Here is a 17,900-nt window from a genome sequence, read left to right on the forward strand (position 1 = left end):
CTCATCCAACCTTTCACCAACCGCCATCCGTCCACCGTCAACAACAAAACCGCCATCATGTCTGACCAGACCAAAGAACAGCAGGCCCCCTCCACTCTTCAGTCCTACGTCAACTCGGCCACCGGTGCCGTTCAGAGCGCTATTGGCAGCTTGACTGGCAACAATGCCCAGCAGGCTGAGGGCCAACTTAACCAGGACCAGGCCAAGACTGAGCATGAACAGTCCAAGGCCGGTGTCAAGGCTGGCGGCATCAGCGTCTCGAGCGATGGTGGCGTCGCCAAGGACAATGCCGACCGGTCTGCCGGCTCCTGGAATCAGACTATCGGATCCGCTAAGGAGGCTCTTGGCGGTATTATCGGCCACGAGGTATGTTCTGTTCCGCAAGCTCCATATATCGGCAAGCATCCATACTAATGATGATACTAGGGTCTCAAGACTGCCGGCCGGGAGCAGAACCTCGAAGGGCAACAGCAGGAGGCCAAGGGCCAGCTAAGCGACCTAGCTGGCGGTGTGTCCGATCGCGCCAAGGGTGTTGTCGGTGGTGCTATGGCCAGCGCTATGGGTGATGAATCAGGCAAGACTCACTACGATCAGCTGCGCGCCGACGGCAAGGCTGCCCAGCGTGGTGTCGAGGCTGATCTCGAGAAGCGCGCCGAAGCCGAGAAGAAGAACCAAGAGTAGACGACTGTCTGCAGCACCCTGGGGGACACAGTAATACCCATTTGATACCTCAAGACTTTATGCGTAACGATATTATAGCACGATAGCATTAATACATGTTAGTTTGATCACCTTTCACTTTTGCATGCACCGAGTGACTCGGCTTGGATAGGACGAAGCATAGAGAGGGCAGTGTCGCAAATATGAATGGCTCAAGACAGGTTATTTCAGTCCTGGACGAGTCTAACTAGCAAGGACAAGGGAAAATGCAGCAGTTGATAGGGATCGGGCAAGGGATAATGAAGCAGAACCGACCAGGACACATCTCTCCCTGCCCTCCTCGCAACCCGACTTCGGTATCGTTATTCTCGGTCTCGGCGTGCGGTTGTTGGGCATCTAAGTTGTGACGGTTAGTCTCATACCTAATCATGCGCGCGCCCGTCTGGCCGATTTCATGTCGGGCGGTGTCAGTGCCGACTTACTCATGGCTTGGTGGCGGCCTGGCTGGCTGGTGAGCGTGGCGGGCTCGCTGCGCGCCATTTCAACGCCATCATTGGTGTTCAATGTTCTGTCCATGCTGTTCGGGGGGCTCGAATACGTGATAATTGATCTGTGAATGCAATCGCGACTCTTGCAAGGGTAAGTTCAATGGAAGGGGGAACATGTAGGCTGCGCCCGCCTTGGAGAGCCATCGTCATGGGAGTGGCGCTGGATCGACACCAGCCCCGCCACGTTGCCAGCTGAAAGGCCCAAGCCACAAACTTACCCGGTAGTTGGCTTTGTGATAGTTGCACGGCACGAGCCTCTAGATTGGGCGGGTTGTGTTCTTTCAAACGTGCCACGTCAAAGGGAAATAGATTGCGAAATTCTCTACAGTCACATTAATCAATCTGATGTAGAATGGCCAAGCATTCGGCAGCTATCCTTGGCAACATCGGTATGGATTACCGCATCTCGATGTGGTCTGAGGCTCCCTCATACCCGAAACTCTATCGCGACGCGAAATCGATTGCGTCACACACCTAAGCCAACCCACATTACACTAATTGCCAGTCCATCACCGTCAATCTTGAGATTGCGATTTATATGCACCAATCCAATACGGCCTAGACCTTGATGTGAATGTAGCTAAACGTGCCTTTGGCCACGGTCCGCGTACCGTACGCCTTCTTGTGCACGTAGTTGTACTCCTCCACCGTGACCTTGTCGCCCGACACCTTGGTCACCCACGCGACGTGGCCCGGGCCGGCGTTGGTCTGCGCGACGCAGCCGGGGACGGGCTTGCCGTCGATGCGGACCTTGCTCTGGCGCGCGGCCTCGTCCCAGATCTTGGCATCGCCCCAGGCCGCGCCCTTGTACTTGTTGGTGAACTTGACGCCGAGCCGCTTGTTGATGCGGAACGCGACGAAGCTGGTGCACTGGCACTTGTAAAATGCCCAAGGGTCGACGCCGCTGCACTTGCCCGAGTACGGGTAGTCGTTGGTGACGGGCCCGGGGATGGCGGCGGCGGCGGCATCGGCATCCGCGGCGGAAACAGCCTCCTCGGGCCCGGCCTCGGCCGCTTCGTCACCCTCGGCGCGGAGATCCAGGAGGAAAGAGGCGTAGTCGGCCTCGGAAGCGGGCGACTCTTCGCACGAGGGGAGGTCGGCGGCGCCGGGGACGTGCGTGGACGGGACGAAGCAGCCGTCCGAGGTCTTGTACCAGGCCTCGTCGTCCCGCAGCGACTGGCAGCTCAAGGAAATGTCTTGCCGGACAGCAAAGGCCCGGATGGTGGCGTAGTCGGCGCCGGGGCCGCTGTGGCACTGCACGCCATCCTGGTTGATGGCGTATCCGTCGGCAGCGGGAATAACTGCAACGGCGATTTGTGCAACAGCCGATAACTTCATTATGGGTGAGAAAGCGTCTGGCTAATCAGAGTAGAAGAAGTTTCTGTCTCCCGGGCCGAGCAACTCTAGCAGCGAAGGAGAAGGGCCTTTTATAGTTGGAGACAAAAAGACTCGGCACCATGTGAGTTGCAATGGGCAGTCAAACAGCTCACGCCCGTGAATGAGCGTCGCTCGTTCCCGTCGCGTTGCACCTTGTATACATGGCCTCGTGTAATAAGTGAGCGGAGCTAGTCTTTCAGCTCTTCCAACGACGGAGTTGCAGGGTTGCAGCATCGCCTCTCTAGGTGATCCAGCGGGACTGGGGATACCATCAGCAGTAACGTTCAGCCCTTCAGCCGCAACTGTATACACATGGCAGGACGGGGATATATACCCTAGTAACAATTTGCGAAAGAAAAAAAAGGCCATTCCCTCGTCGTGAGTCGTGTCATGTCATCCGGTCAAGAAAAGCCGAAAAACAAGACATTGCGACAACTTTCGCCGTATTGTTTTCCTAGTCTCTCAAGATCTAGCGCGTGCCTGCTGCCATGATTTCCAGGATGATCTACGCACCGATGACTTATACTCAAATCTATGGACCCAGAGCGAGGTACTGTCGGCACTGACTTTTCATTCACTGGCATTGAGCCAGAAACATGACTGCATAGTTCTTCATCCTCGTGAATGGCTTCGGATTTCCTTTAAAACTGTGTCTATGCGTACAAGTTTTGTGTGAGGATCGCACTCTGGTTATCTTGGTCCACTGTCCGAGGACGCACAAAATGGCCGAGGAACAAATGCCGGGGAACCAAGAACTAGCAATAGGGGCAGGAACTATGCGTGGATTAAGACATGTCAGATGGTACGTATGGTCCGAGTTTCCGCGGTGAGGAGCACATGAAAACGTACTGATCGATTCATCGAGCCTCTGTCACAATGCCCACGAAATAACGTTGAGTTTACACAGTCAGAAGCAGATGTTTATATTCAGACAGAGGCTTAAACCTCTTTACAGTCTGAAAACGACATACCTGGGCAACGAATTCTATCCGAATGCACATTTCGCGCAAGCCCAAATCGCAACGGTTGATAGCTTCGTATATAACTTTGGAGTTTCTCGATAAGAGAAACGGGCAAATGCTAGCCGTAGCATGTAGCGGACCATTAAAAAAGACAAACCCTAAGTAACCCTAAGTTAGGACGAGACTCGTTGACCGCAACTTACACCTCCAACTTCCATTACCGTATTATGCGGGGGCTATCAGGTCAGGCCTCAGTCGCACAATGCTGACTCAGGTCGCAGAGACCGCACCAGTCCATGAAGATGTACTGGCGAAGGCCTGACATTACGGTAGTCAATTCGAATAATGCAGCATATAAGAAAGCCCCAGGTTGCCATTCGAGCAGCTGAATAGAAAGGGGAGGGTTGATGCTCCGGTGCTCCCAGGGCTATGATAGACATCATGGTCGTCCGTCGTCCAGCAGAGTCTCCAACGATACTAAAAGATTCTACTTGGCCAAATCGAACACTAATACATCGAGGTAACGCTCCTGTCAAAGTACAAAAAGACGACAATACCCCTCGCAGTCAGCCCCAACCACCTCCATCCAGTTGCATCTGTACAGCCTCGACATTCCACTTATACCGGTGAGCGTCTCTCCCACTACCTGATGATGACACGTCACTTATAACTGGCGCAACTGGTCCTCGGACAAGTGCTCGTGGTCGCCGGACAAGCCCCAACGGGTACGAACGACTTTGTGCCCAGCCGCGAGCCGCCACGACTTTGGCTTACCGCAAACACCGAGAAAGCATTAAGCGCTTCACCAGGGGCCATGGAAGACGCGCATCGACGACAGCTTCAAGAAGGACCTGTACCAGTACTGCTCCAAGTTCTCCGGCCTCCGATTCTTGGAAGGGTATCGAGTGCCGCCGCATCGCCGGCCGACGCGTACGTCTTCGGTGTGCACAAGTTCGGCAAGCGCGACGGGCCGGCCGATGCGGCCGAGGATGGTAATTCCGGTTTCACTAAGAACGAGGGCAGCGTGCTGGACATTGAATTAGATGCTGATATTGAGGGCCAGGAGATTCCTGAGATTGAGGAGAATGACCAGGACGTTGATGACTTTGATGCTTGGCTCGTCCCTGATGAGGAGTAGGGCTCGTGGAAACGGTATCAGTCTAGTATGAGTTTGTTGTCTCCGGCGTATAAATGTACAATTCGCTGCGACTCTACAGCAGCACGCTATTCCGGTTCGCGTATCAGGGCAGAGATGATGAACGGGCTCGAATCTTCCGTTTCCAGGTCCACGGGCGACAGTTTTGACTGTCCTACAGCCATAGCGTTTTGCGCGTCTCATGCGAATCTCTACTATTCATATACGCCTTCTGAACTTATTGATCAGACACCGGAGCCTTTGAATTCCGATTCTAAATACTGACAAGTGATACCCTATACATGAACAAGGTTTGCACTTGTTTGTATTCACCGATGTAGAAAGGCGACTGGCTCCGAACCGAGAGTATACAGTCATTTCGTAGGGTAGGTAAGCTCGTACACCGAACGGGACGAAGTCAAGGTAAGCAGAATCAGCAATATTCACTGGCAAGATGCGTGAAGTCTGCATTTGTTTACGAAACAAACTATTGGCTGTTCCATCCGATTTGGGGGCGTCATTGGTCAGCCGCAGCACAACCGCCAAATATCGCATATTTAGGTTCAGCAGCGCGGGAACGGTTCCCCTAGAGAGTAGGCAGGTTGCGGGTAAATTAACCCCTTTTGCAGCAAAAACGCAAAATTGATAAACATTGCGAGTTACTTGTGAGGGGAGAGGAATACAGCATCTCAAATTAAATTGCCCCGCGTCTACCATAGCACAAAACGGTGGTTGGGGCGCCAGACGTCAGGGCGTGCTCGGACCGCTCGCAGTTCATCGCTGGGATCCCCGGTCAGAGGTCTCAGAGAAGAAGATTGCCGGTGGCAAGGGCGTTTCGGCACATCATCCCAACCTTTGACTTGCCGTCAGGTCGGCTCTGCATGATACTCCGCATTGCCCCTGCGTTTGTTCATCCCCCCGTCCGTCAATCTACTAAGTAATAGCCTCGCTGTTAAGCTTACTGTGCCGAATTCTTGCTATCTGCGGCCGCAGCTCTGGATACGGGAGAACAGAGAGAGAGAGAAAAAAAAAAGAAAAACAAGAGAATGCCATTTACCACAAGGCAGCAAGCTTGTAGTTCACTTCTTCTATTCGGCCGCTCCTTAGGAAGCACTGACTGATCGGGTTACACCGATTGGCGATGGTGCTCCCTCGTGCATGGGACCAATGCGCGACGATTGCTGCACGTGGCAAGGTATGGATATCTCAGCAAGGGCAAAGTAGTGTAGAAGTCTGGCGTACAGCATATTTCAGGACTGTTGCTTTGCAGAGAGCCTGAAACTTGTTGCTTGAGATTGAATGTGGAGATGACCCTGCAACTTCAGTTAGAAGCCTTGCGTGTTGTCTAGACGCGAGGTGCTGATATCGACAACTTCTCGATGAACAGTGAGCGATTGCGAACACGCAATCGGGACTCAGTTTGCTCCAAAGTCAGACACTCCACTGGCAAGTCCAGCTAGTTAGCTAGAGTCAACATCCACATTTCACTTGGGACTTCTTTGTTTGCAAGAGACGGACAATGCTAACTTGGTGGTACATACTATCCGGGCCGAGCATTTTGTGTCAACATGCGTGAATTTCAGCTGTAAAGGTTTGGGAATTTGAATCAAAGAGTTCAGCCACTTTGCTTTTTCTCTTCGTGTAAGTAAGACATGGTGTCAGCTCAGTGTGACGATGGCGGGTGTCTACGCAAGTGCCGTTGAGGAAATCCACTGAGCACCGAAAGTGCCAAAAAAAAAAGAAAAAAAAAAAAGAAAGCACAAGAGGTGTCCGGGAAAAAGCACGGTTCTGATGCAGAACGGGCAGCAAAGAAGCAACGATGAAGAGATTCTTCGCGTTGACAACTCAGCGACGTTGCGCAAATAAGCAAAGTGAGAACCTCTGGGCAGCGCGACCATAGAGCGTCGATAGACTGTTTCTCAAGGCCAGGATGAAATGAATTGGTGCTAGATCCGTCATGTGCTGAGCAGACATCACAGACATGTTGTCCAGCGCGCGTTAACCAACAAGTGCTGGGGCACCGCCACTCGGAAGGGCAGGGAAGGTTCTGCAGGGGAGGGAAGAAGTGACACCGGCCGACTGAAGTGGTTCCTGATCAAAATGCGGATTTCCTCCGTCATTGTTGAGGGCGCTGGTACGGAATCGAGTCAAGTGGTCCTGCACACAGACTTGCTATGGGCCCTGGCGTAGATCGCCTCCTGCCAGTGTCAGTGCGAAGTGACTTGGGCCACCATCCACCCACGCGTAGCCCGTGACCACGAGAACCAAGGTCTCTTGGATAGGCTGCACGATAGCTGGGCTGGGTCTGGCTGCAGGTACAGAGCTGAACGACCGTTTTAGAGTTTTTTTCTGATCCTATTAACCTTTTCCCCCTTCTTTCATCCGGTTGACTGTCGCCCTCTCGGTTTAGGCTTGGGGGGCAAAGTAATAGAGCGGTGGCCGATGAGGCGGTCTTGAGGTGGAGCGTGTGCCCAAGTACATCTCGAATATGAGCGTCAATGCCACACTGCGACCAAGCACCCGAGTGAATATTGGCAGGCACTCAGGCACTCAAGAGACAGAGTTTGGACAGTGGACTAGTTTCAGGCGTCAGTGGTGAGCCCAGACACCGACCCAGGTAACCGGTGGACAGCCCGGCAGCCACGGACCAGAGCCCCTCAGACGACCATGGAACGGGAGAGCCAGGCCGGACAGTCCAATAAAGCCCCGAGGCTGTATGTAACCGCAAGCATGACAAAAAAGAAAGCGGGAGACGACAATGTAGCTGATTGTCGGGAGGCTCCCGCTTCTGATGGCCGGGGTCGGATGGCAGGCAGCCAGGCGAAGCTGCCATGGTGTATTGAGTACCAGTAGTACTTAGCAGTGCCGTGGCGACGAGGTGGATTCGACTTGTCACAAAAAAGGAAATCTACTGGAAGCATCGCGCGCAACGCCATCCCGGAGGGGTGGACGAGCACAGTGTTACCCCAGGTGTCGAGTATGCAGCTACTAAGTACCTACATGTAAGAATAATAAATGTGCCCGCTACGCGCACGCTAGGGAAATCGAGAAGTTGGATGCGACACAGCAATTGCACGTGTTTCAAGACGGCGTGGAAGCAAGATGGATTTGCAAACCAGCGCAGTTGCCGCATTGAGGCTGAATAGTACCTCGAGTTGTTGTGCGTGCGTGGCAACAGGTGGCGACCTAATGAAGGCGAGTTTTGCCTCTTAGTCGATGGCGCACCTCGTGCAACCCAGTTATACTGGGTATGCAGCGGCAATTTGTCGGGATGGGACGCAGAGCCAAAGGGCAGGAGAGGCTATTGGCACACCGCGAAGCCTATTGCCGTTGCGCAACTGGACGGAGCGTGGGAGCGTGAGGTGTTGGATGTACTATTGTACGGGAATGAGCCGCGGCGGTGATATTTGATGCACTCGCCCGTTGCGATTTATTGGTCGGTGGCTTGCTAGCAAGGTTGTGATGGGATATTTCCCAGGTAGCAGCGGCGGTCGCGATGCGGCTGGCCGAGCGAACAAGCACACAGGTACTGACCTAGGTACATGCCGGGCCAAATCATGTCAGCATACTTAGGAAACAACGGGAAGAGAAGGAGATGGAGGATGATGATGACGATTACATGGCATGATGATGAATGATGACAGTGGTGGTGTTGTAGGTGACCCAACATGCGCAGCCAGTCCTGCAATGACACCTCGTCACATACATCTGGCGTGTGCTTACGTTGGCAGCGTGCAGCGTTGAGCATCGATCGGTCGGAAACGAGCCTGGGGGGCGATTCTGAGTAAGAACTACTCTGTCCATACCGATTGCAGCATCGAGTTGAAGCGTCAAGTTTCAACCAGTGACTGAAACAGAGCAAAGCGGGTGTGGCGGCGGGTGCCGTGTTTGCTGATGGCAACCCTGTCTGCTTGTCTACTTACCCCTTTGGAGATGGCTTCAGTAAGTACTGGTAGAACGGCATGAACGGGTTGGCCGTAGCCTCGTGGTGCGTGAGCGGGGACATGGCCTGCCGCTCACCGTACTGGTAGGATGAATAAGTTTGCTTAGTCCAGATTAGCTGCAAGGGAAAGATAATCGATAATTAAAATAGGCACCTTATTAGCGTTGGATGAGGAAATGCCGCCTGCTAAATGAAGGCTTAAAAGCTTCGCAGCGGGATCCTGTTTGCAAGTACTTACTTGGCAGCACTCCGTACAGATGGCAGGTAATCTGTACTTACGGATACTTACCTCGTTTACTGGCTGGGGGTACATAGGCAGGTACTAGGACAAGTACTTGGCTGCTTGGGCACTTCGAAGCCGAGTAGGGCATTGTGGAGGTTCCAGGGTGTGCCGTTAACTATCCGTACGCTTTTTGGGGATCTGCGAGCACCGGAGATCCGTACTATGAGAAGAAAAGATACCTGGTTGGAACCTGAGGTAAGGTGACAGTTGCAATGTGCGTAGGTACTACTTAAGGTACCTACCTTTCCATGTGACCAGGTATCTAGGTACTTTAGTAGGCAACCCGGCAACAGGTACCCAGGTTAAGCACGTTTATGCTTCACTATATCCCCGTTTGCCAAATTACTTGGCCTGCCAGCTGCCAGGCCTTTGCTGGTTGTCTTTGTCCTCGTCACCAGAATAGAATACTCTTCATTTCGTCTTCGCTTGTTCTCTTGCTTGCTAGCTTGCATATTGCATCCTCCTCTCCTGCAGCCTTTCATGCAGCCTTTCAAGCCCTCAAAGCATAGCTCCACCGCTCGTGAGAAACGCCATCTTTACCAGTAGTTTGGCCGGCCGGCCCACCGTACGGAGGAGCACACACCAGCCCCAACCAGCACGACCAGAAAAAAAAAAGGGAACAGATGAGCCGGACAGGGGACTGACCTGCTGGCTAAAAAGCCAATTTCACACGGGTGATGCCGCCCAAGTATTGTACCAACGTGGAACCAGTCAAGGGACCAGAGTGCTCCTAGCGACGCCGGGCAGGTAGGTATTCAGTAATCTGTTCAGAGTAGTCCGTACCGGACTGGACAGGCGACGACAACCCTGCTGGCCTGCATGGCGTTACGTGCGCAGGTGTCTTGCTTCAAACCCTCGACTCCCCCCTCCATTCTACGGATTACGGATGAGTAAATTGGGCATACGCAAATGGGCAAATGCTCGAAGGCTGAGTCGATGCGAAATGGAGGCCAGTTGGAGTCTGCATGGATGCATGGGCACAGGATGCGCGGATGCACGCCTTCCCCACCACCCCTGAAGTTGGTGGTCCGTCCGACTGGGATTTTGCAGTCGCAGCCCTTTTTCCCGTCGACTCTGGGACTCTTTGCTGACTCTGGTGCTTTTGCCGGTATGGATGGTCCGTACTCCGTACTGATACTGGTACATGCATTCGCAGCCGCAGGCGTAATTGATGAATGAGTGCATCTACCGGCTTGCCATGCATCCATGACAAGCCAAAGGGCCCCCTGCCAGGTCCTCTCTCTCGGGGCTCCCTGTCAGCCTCCGCCCCTCCTCCCCTTGCTCTCGACGCTACTTGAAAAGGAGGGTTGAAGAGGAGAGGGGGGGGGGGTTGCCTGTACCCTGACGCTTGTCCACCACCCCCAAGAGAAGCCAGGCGAGGACCAGACGCTACCGGTAGACGCTAAAGCCAAAGGAACAAGACTAAAAAGAAACAAGCACCTGCGCTCTCCCATTGCCCTCATCACTCGTCCTAGTTCTTCGACTTGGGATCTGTCTTTTGTTCCCTTCGTTTTCCTCTTCTCTTCCTCTCCTTTATACAGATTACGGTGTCGTCGGCTTCGACTTCAATCCCTGCCCCCATCGACTCGCATTCAGCGACTGTCTGTTTCATCGACACATACTTGATTGATTACCACTCGTCTCCAGACGCCACTTCGCTTTTGTCCAAGACGCACCGGCTCCTATCTGGCCCTGTGGTTCCGCAGCGACGAAATGACACCGTCTCTGCTTGTTGCTTGCTGAATCCATTGAAAAAGGAGAAAAAGAAACAAGGAACAAAGGAACAAAGACATTGCCAACGTACGTCTGCCGATTTTTTGAACGTTCTGAGTCCGGACCCGGCCCATACCCTCTCCGTCTACGGATTATACATCAAACCAATACGCCCCCTGTCTCCCACTGCCGACCCTCATCTATATATCCAGCCCGCTGGGCCAGCCATCGCAAGCTTATTCATAACCTGCGCCCCCTGTCTTTTGCTCCGTCAACGACGAGGGGCAATTCTGATACACGTCTGCTGTCGATTTCTTGGTTGCTCCTTGACTTGACCATCTTCTTCTTTACTCAATCTTGTCAAATTGTCTTCCCTCGCTGATGGCTAATGCTCAGCAATAGCTCATTTAACACGTAGCGATTGCTCTCGAGCGACCCTGGTGGAACGTCCTTGCGTATCTCCCCCAGTCGCCCCCCGACAACGCCCGCACTTCTTCGTTTCGAATTAATAAAAGCAGCGAATCCTCGGCCCTAAGATCTACTTCCACCAAAGAGAAATCCACCCCTTTTCCCCTTATACAATTGGAAGTGGCGCTGCCCTTCGCCATGGACGGCCATCATAGCCCCAGACCAACATCTGGTCTCACATCTTACAGTTTTCGATCTCGCGCCCATAGTATCTCGAGCGATCGCCCGTCCACTGCCAACATCCATAACCTCACTACACCTCCGGGCACGGTGTCCCCGGAACCCGCCTTTATTGCCGCTTCCGCAGCCGCCCAAATAGTTACAAATGATCATGACAGCCACGCCGACGCTTGGTACGACCAAAACGGCATCGAGCCCTCGGATGCCCCTGTCTACGTTTCAGACAGAGCTTTGGAGTTAGTCAACGGCTTCCTGGACCAGCTTCTCTTCAATTTTCTTCAAGTTTCGAGGTCAACAAACTTGTCTGCCCTCCGCCCGGCCGTCACAGAAATTCTGAAGCCCAAACTCGCCAGGGATACCATCACAAATGCAGACGAGGAGCTGCGCGAGTACCTAGGTGGCGCCGATGAGGATGAATACGTGCAACCTCAGGGCTCTACCTCTCGCGGATGGGATGTGGAGCTGGTCTGGAAGCGATCCCGCCTTCGTTGCATGGTCTACTCGTCCCTCGGTGATATGGAAGAAGAGGATGAGGACATGTATATGGAGCAAGAAGATCTCGAGGTCGGCGTCGATGAGCAGATTTCTGACGTCATCTCCCCGGCCGTTGCCATTTTCTTGACGTCTGTCATGGAATACATGGGCGAGCTCACCTTGACAGTAGCTGGCCAAGCAGCCTACCACCGTGTGCGCACTGACATCGAGAAAGGCTTGAAGGATGGTAGCAGGCGACCTGGCGACATGGCTGATCAGATTATTGTCGGAGAGGCCGATGTGGAGCGCGTTGCCTTGGATAGAACCTTGGGCCGGCTCTGGCGTGGCTGGAAGAAACGACTCCGAAGCCCCATCGCGGACACCATCCCCCGCCCATTTTCCCATGTCTCTTCCGGACATTCTCGGCACGGTAGCCTGAATCGCGACCTCATCTCCCCCAAGTCACCTACCGTCGACACAGATGGCGAAGCTATTAGACAGCAAGACTCCGTAGAGGAGACAATTGCCGAAGACGTTCAGCCGGTTGATATCCCGCTACCTCTGGGGCCTCGCGATGTGGACGAAATTGAGGTTCCTGGCCTTGTTAGCTACAGTGACGATGAATCCGAGGCGGAAGGCGACGACTTTGTGCCCACACGGCCCAGAAGCTTTTATGCCAAGTTCCCAGACCTGGTGGACCTGGCGGCAGGCCCGCAAGGGCTTGACCTCGAACAGGATCTTGGCAAACCCCGTCAAAGATCCGTGTCTTCACCAAATGCTCACACGCTACCATTCTTCTCTCTTGACCTTCAAAGAGAAGTGCGTGTGGAAACGCACGAGTCAGATTCCCACGAAGATCTGACCCAACACAGCGATGCCAGGTCCAGAACGAAGCTTGTTTCTGCCTCGTGCGATGAGAGCGAACCTCTGAAGAGCCCGCCAGGAAGCTCGCCACCAACAGGACTTGGCCTGACTACCCCTGTAAACCAGATCAACAAGAAGTCCAGTAAGGTCTCTGTTGCAGATGATCTAGCCTGGGACTCTGACGCACCCGAAGAGGCTGCCACGTTCGAAAAGGCTGAGGTTATGACTTCGTCGAGAGTCTCTGTTGAGAGCAGCCCGTCTTCATCCTCTTGCGAGTCAGCAAAGAAAGGCCACAAGCGAAGTACGTCTAGCATGCACTCGGCTCGCATCATTGATGTTCAAGCTCCAAGAAGCCCGACATTATACTCTCGCCACGGATCCGCCGATAGTCCCAATCGCCGTTCCACCTCCCTGTCCAGCACTGCCGTCCTCGCTAGTGCAGTGGCTGTGGCTGGCGCTACTGGAGCTGTTCTGGCGACAAAGTCTAGCCATGACCCAAGCCCGGTCGATAGCATCACTTCAGCCCCATCCATATCGGCTGTACCAAGGCAAGTCGGGCAGCCAAAGCTAACTGTCCGTACTGCGGCTGCTATTTCTGGTTCGGACGGGGAGTCGGACTATCACACCGCCCACGGGAAAGACAGTGTCGAAGCTGCTGCTCCTGTAGCTGCTCGTGATGCGGAGGTTACCCGGGGCAAGAGAACTGCCAAGTTTCCAATGATGCTGGACGTTGAAAAAGCCACCAGAGACGCCCTTGGCACTCGTGAGCCTCTTTCACCCAGACTGGTCAACACATCCTACGACGGCAAGCCCTCGCCCAACCCGGCGATGATTTTGGAGGCCAGATCTCCCGGTCACTCTCCGAGTCCTAGGCATTTACATGGTTTCAAAGACAGCAAGACACCCAACTCTCTGGAGAGAGTTCGCACGGAAGAGGAAGACGAGGAGTGCTTTACCGCCCTACATACAGTCGGTCCCGCACGAGCAATTCACACGTCTGGATCATCTGCCTCATCGGCCACGGGCAGAATGAAGGTGGTACAATCATCCGAGGAGAACTCTTCTACAGGTCGCTCTGGAAGTGTGGTGCGTAATTTTGAGGAGCTCATTCAGAGCAATCAAACCATTACGTACACGCTCACGCCAGAGAGCATGCGCCACGCGGATGCTTCCAAACGTTCGCTTGAAAGCCCAGTCGTGACAAAATTTCCCCGCAGAAGCGAAGAATCGCGCTCGCCTATCATCTCACAGCCATCGCCAACGGGGAGCGTCTCACCTACTACATTCCGTGGTCAAGGGTTCGAGAATTCGACCACTGCAGAGAGCAGCAAGCCGCCCGGCCCCGTGCCTCGAGCTCCAGCCGGTATTGCTGTGACGACTGGCAGGATGGACGGGCCACAAGCAAGAGATGCCCGTGTACCAAGTGAGACTACATCCGACTTTGCGCAGTTCATCAAGTCTACTGGGCCACCTCCCGAAAGCAAACAGCTTCCTGGGCGCAAATCAAACGACAAGGCGGGCTTATCTGGACCTATACCGCGCGCTCCCGACTCCGCGCGCCGGGCCTCGACCGTGAGTAACAAGGGCCGCTTCCAACCGCGTGATGCCGCCATTACGAGCAAGAATGATACACGTGAGCTCATCGATTTCATTCGCCAAGGCCCGCCCATTGCAGCGAGCAACCACCGCATCCCCCGCCATGTTGCTCCGTTTCGAACGACAATGGACTCGGATCAGCTAGCCGGTGCTCCTGGTGGTAAGGCTGTAGATGCGAATATCCCTGATCTTCGCTACAGCCAAGGGTCCACAAATGTTACGGACAACTCCCTTCAATCTTCGATGAACTCAAACTCGGCCCTTCTCAAAGGAAGAGGCGGCAGCAGCAAGGTCGCTAGCATGTTTGGTGAGGATGATATGCCCATGCCCCAACGCAAGACTCGCCGTGTCCGTGACCCTTACGCCATTGACTTGAGCGATGAGGAGGAGGAAGACGAGGACGCCATGCCAGTGGCTGCACCACCTACGACGACGAAGCGTGAAGAGAGCCTGGCCGAATTCTTGCGCAACTACGATCCCCCACCGGAGCCGGCTGCCACAATGCGCAATGTTCCCAGGAAGAAAGCCAGTGCTCCCAGCTTGATCGGACGCTTCACGCGCGGCGGTAACGGCAAGGACACGGCGTCTATTTCGTCTGTCGAGGGACGTTCTCTCAGCAGCCGCGCGAGCCATCGCGGCCACATTCCTATTCAGATCAACATACCACCTGGCTATGACCAGTATGGCGCGATTGGGACGCAGTCGACAGGCCGTCCTCGCATCTCATCCGTCTCCGGAACGTCCAGCCGCGTCCCCATGAAGAAGTTTGAACCGCGGGACCCAGCTGGGGGAACGTACAGGAGTGAGACGTCCGACCTTGCCGCGTTCCTGCGCAGCTCTGGTCCTCCCGACAGCAGCACGGCGCCGCTGATGCAGCCTTCTCGCGTCGAAGAGCCTTCCAGTGGCCTGGGCAGGATGTTTGGCCGCCGCAAGAAGACGCTGGCGTAGCTCATGCGACGCCTTAAATTGGGGTTGAGTGTCTATGTTGTGCGTGCTGAAGGAGGAAATATTCTAATGTCAATTTTTACGCCACAATGGAGTGGGAAGCACATTTACTTGATCATCTAGCGTATTCTATCTCCTTGCGATACTTTTTGTTGTTACGTTCTTCTGCTCTTCTTCTTTGCTTTGTTCTTTTCGCTTTGTCTTGAGAAGCAATTGGCATCTTCTCTTGATTGATACCATAGTACTTATATCCATTTGCTATTTATAAATAGCGTCTGGATTTATTTTTTATTTTGTTCATTTGTTGATCCGTTTGTTGCGCACTTATGATTGCTTTTTTCTACTTTTCTGGATATGACAATCTTTACTTATATGACATAGACGGAGTATTAATGTGAACACTGATGGAGAGGCAATTTATTGCATGCCGCCCTTGCCTAAAGAATCGCACACTTCGGTAAACAATTTTGCTTTCATGTTACAGAACAAGCATCATTTGAATCGTCGTGTGTATATCGCTCTACTTGAAACAGACAGAAGTAATAGCAAGGGATTAAATACAGCAAGACGTATAAAACAAGTTGAAAAAAAAGAAGATTAAAAAAAAGGGAACGCACACAAAGAAGCAGTCGAGCGTCAAATTCTCTCCCGGCATCCTTTTTTTTTCCTAACAAGAAGAAAACATGAAAGAAAGTCTCACAATGCCGGGGGTATTCGTCAAGAGCAGCGGAACAGAGACAAACTCGATCGGGGGAGAGAGCACAAGGATTATATAACAGCAAATACCAGCGAAAATCAGCGAATATCAGCAGAGAAAGTCAAGTAAAAGGGTAGTTGCAGTGGAAAAAAGAGACAACGAAACAATTCAAACCATTGCGCCGATATATTCTCCGCCCCCCAAAATAAAAGCAGCTCATAAAATAAACAGTCATGAATATCAACGCGTGAGCACATATACGGCACTCTCATGTCCAAAAATGGAAAGAAAAGAGCGAAGCGTCCTTGACCGCGGTATTCTTGCACCGCCGTTTATATTTCCATTCTACCGGCAATGTCTTCACTCATAAACCTCTCTCTCGGTGTGTCTAGCATATCCACGTCGTCGAAATCGTCGTCTTCGTCGTCATCCACGTAGTCGTCGTCGGAAAAGGCGACAATGTCTCCATCTTCACCTCGGTTCCAATACAGGCCATCACCACCGACCTCGTCGTCGTCGCCTGGCGGTATTACCAGCTCGGCATCGCGATCGCTGAGCCAGTACGTCGCGCGCTTCTCAGCACCTGCGGAACGGCTTAAGCCGTGATCGGCACTTCTCAGCACACCGACCTTGTGCCCGTGCGCGCTGGCGACGCGTGTAGGTCTCAAAGAGGGACTCTGAGAAGAAATAACGGGCACGACGCGAACATAGAGGTATGCCACACGCTTCAGAGCGCGGTTGAAGAAGAAGTAGTGGGCGGCCCAGATGGCGCTTTCGTCCTCTTCGAAGGGGTCGGTTTCGGGGTTGTATCGGAAAATGGTGCACTCGTTGAGACGCATCTCCTTGTCAATCAGCGCCCAGCATTGCGGGCCCCAGAAAGAGCCTGAATCAGATCCGTATGACGAGTTGAGCGAGGTAGGCTCAAAGGTGGATGATGGGCGGACATTTTGTAATATCGAGTCCAGGTTGGCCATGACGCGGCGCAGGTTGCGTTCTCGCTTGAAGTCGCCAGGGCGCAGGACGTGGGAGAAGTCATAGTGCGGGTGCGAAGCATTTAGAGTGGCAATCATGTACGCAAAGGTGCGGCGACTAGATAGCTCGGAGAGGGGGCCGAAAGGGCTTGAGGTGGAGAAGAGCTGCATTGATGGTGATGAGGCCAGCATATGCTGGCGCTCAGGAGGCGATAGACTGGCACCGAGCTTGACAAGAGCTTCATGTTGTGAGCTAAGGTCCTTGTCAATGTTCTTGTACAGCTTTTTGTCGGAGCCGGTAGATTTTGTGGTATAGAGATCGCAGCCACCGGTCACGTTACAGTCGGGAGTGTTGAAGTTGAGAGCGCCAGTGACGGCCTCGAAGTCTTGTACCGGTAGATACTGAAAGTATGAGGTGAGAATACCGCAATGAAGATGGCGTGACTCGTTCTTCTTGTGTCGCGCAAAGGTGACGTGTGTAACATACCTTCATCGTGAAACGCTTACGTGGTGCGTCTTGGTGTGTCTTGCGCCAAAGATGAAGCAATACGCGGTGTGGCGGGATTCTGAAAGCCGGAAGGGGGTTGCGCAGTAAGATATCAGTCGATATATCAGGAAGGCAAGCAGAGAGAGATCGAATGCGCGATGCGGTGAGGCGATGGCAGAGTCGGTCGAGCGATCGATCGGGGGAAGTCGCGCGGGGAAGACCCGGGAACAAGTGTCGCGTTCAAGAAGAACAAGCAATGAGCTGGTGTCGCAAACGCGATAGAATTGATCGAGACCAATCGCAAGGATATGGGGATGCTGTTTTGGGCGATGGACGTCGTTTCGCGCGGTGAGGACGCAGGTCGGGCTCGCGGTATTGGGAAGGCCAGCGCGGATGAGCAGGTAGGTGGGTAGCGAAATGCAACTGGGCACTCCCAATAGGTACCTTAGGGTGCCACTGTCTTGTCACTGACGGACAGGGGCCGTTTGCAGCAGCTTATTGCGACAAGGAATAAAGATTGCCGCCAGGGCAGTCAAGCGGCGTCGAAATTGAGAAGAGGTGACGGTGAGAGCAAAACAAAGGGCAGGAAATAAGTAA

At 53.5% G+C, this 17,900-nt stretch overlaps 5 protein-coding genes across 5 annotated transcripts; 3 read left to right on the plus strand and 2 right to left on the minus strand.

Annotated features, from left to right (window-relative positions):
* Positions 1–57: 57 nt before the first annotated feature.
* On the plus strand, positions 58–681 carry V2A60_004834 (uncharacterized protein; the record flags this gene model as incomplete). Its single annotated transcript, XM_083256148.1, has 2 exons — positions 58–366; positions 427–681. The coding sequence occupies 2 exons, from the start codon at positions 58–60 to the stop codon at positions 679–681; spliced, it is 564 nt and encodes a 187-aa protein (XP_083112274.1).
* Positions 682–1,766: 1,085 nt separating this feature from the next.
* On the minus strand, positions 1,767–2,546 carry V2A60_004835 (CHAP domain-containing protein; the record flags this gene model as incomplete). Its single annotated transcript, XM_083256149.1, has 1 exon — positions 1,767–2,546. The coding sequence occupies one exon, from the start codon at positions 2,544–2,546 to the stop codon at positions 1,767–1,769; it is 780 nt and encodes a 259-aa protein (XP_083112275.1).
* A 1,815-nt stretch (positions 2,547–4,361) lies between these two features.
* V2A60_004836 (uncharacterized protein) lies at positions 4,362–4,685 on the plus strand (the record flags this gene model as incomplete). The annotated part of the gene is made up of 1 exon (XM_083256150.1): positions 4,362–4,685. The coding sequence occupies one exon, from the start codon at positions 4,362–4,364 to the stop codon at positions 4,683–4,685; it is 324 nt and encodes a 107-aa protein (XP_083112276.1).
* Positions 4,686–11,227: 6,542 nt separating this feature from the next.
* On the plus strand, positions 11,228–15,151 carry V2A60_004837 (uncharacterized protein; the record flags this gene model as incomplete). The annotated part of the gene is made up of 1 exon (XM_083256151.1): positions 11,228–15,151. The coding sequence occupies one exon, from the start codon at positions 11,228–11,230 to the stop codon at positions 15,149–15,151; it is 3,924 nt and encodes a 1,307-aa protein (XP_083112277.1).
* A 1,026-nt stretch (positions 15,152–16,177) lies between these two features.
* Positions 16,178–17,309, minus strand: V2A60_004838 (RNA polymerase III-inhibiting protein MAF1; the record flags this gene model as incomplete). Its single annotated transcript, XM_083256152.1, has 2 exons — positions 16,178–17,218; positions 17,304–17,309. 2 exons carry the CDS (start codon positions 17,307–17,309, stop codon positions 16,178–16,180), a joined length of 1,047 nt encoding a protein of 348 aa, XP_083112278.1.
* Positions 17,310–17,900: the final 591 nt, after the last annotated feature.

The sequence above is a fragment of the Cordyceps javanica genome, chromosome 3, assembly GCF_051103115.1.
Source record: "Cordyceps javanica chromosome 3, complete sequence".
Taxonomy (NCBI): domain Eukaryota; kingdom Fungi; phylum Ascomycota; class Sordariomycetes; order Hypocreales; family Cordycipitaceae; genus Cordyceps; species Cordyceps javanica.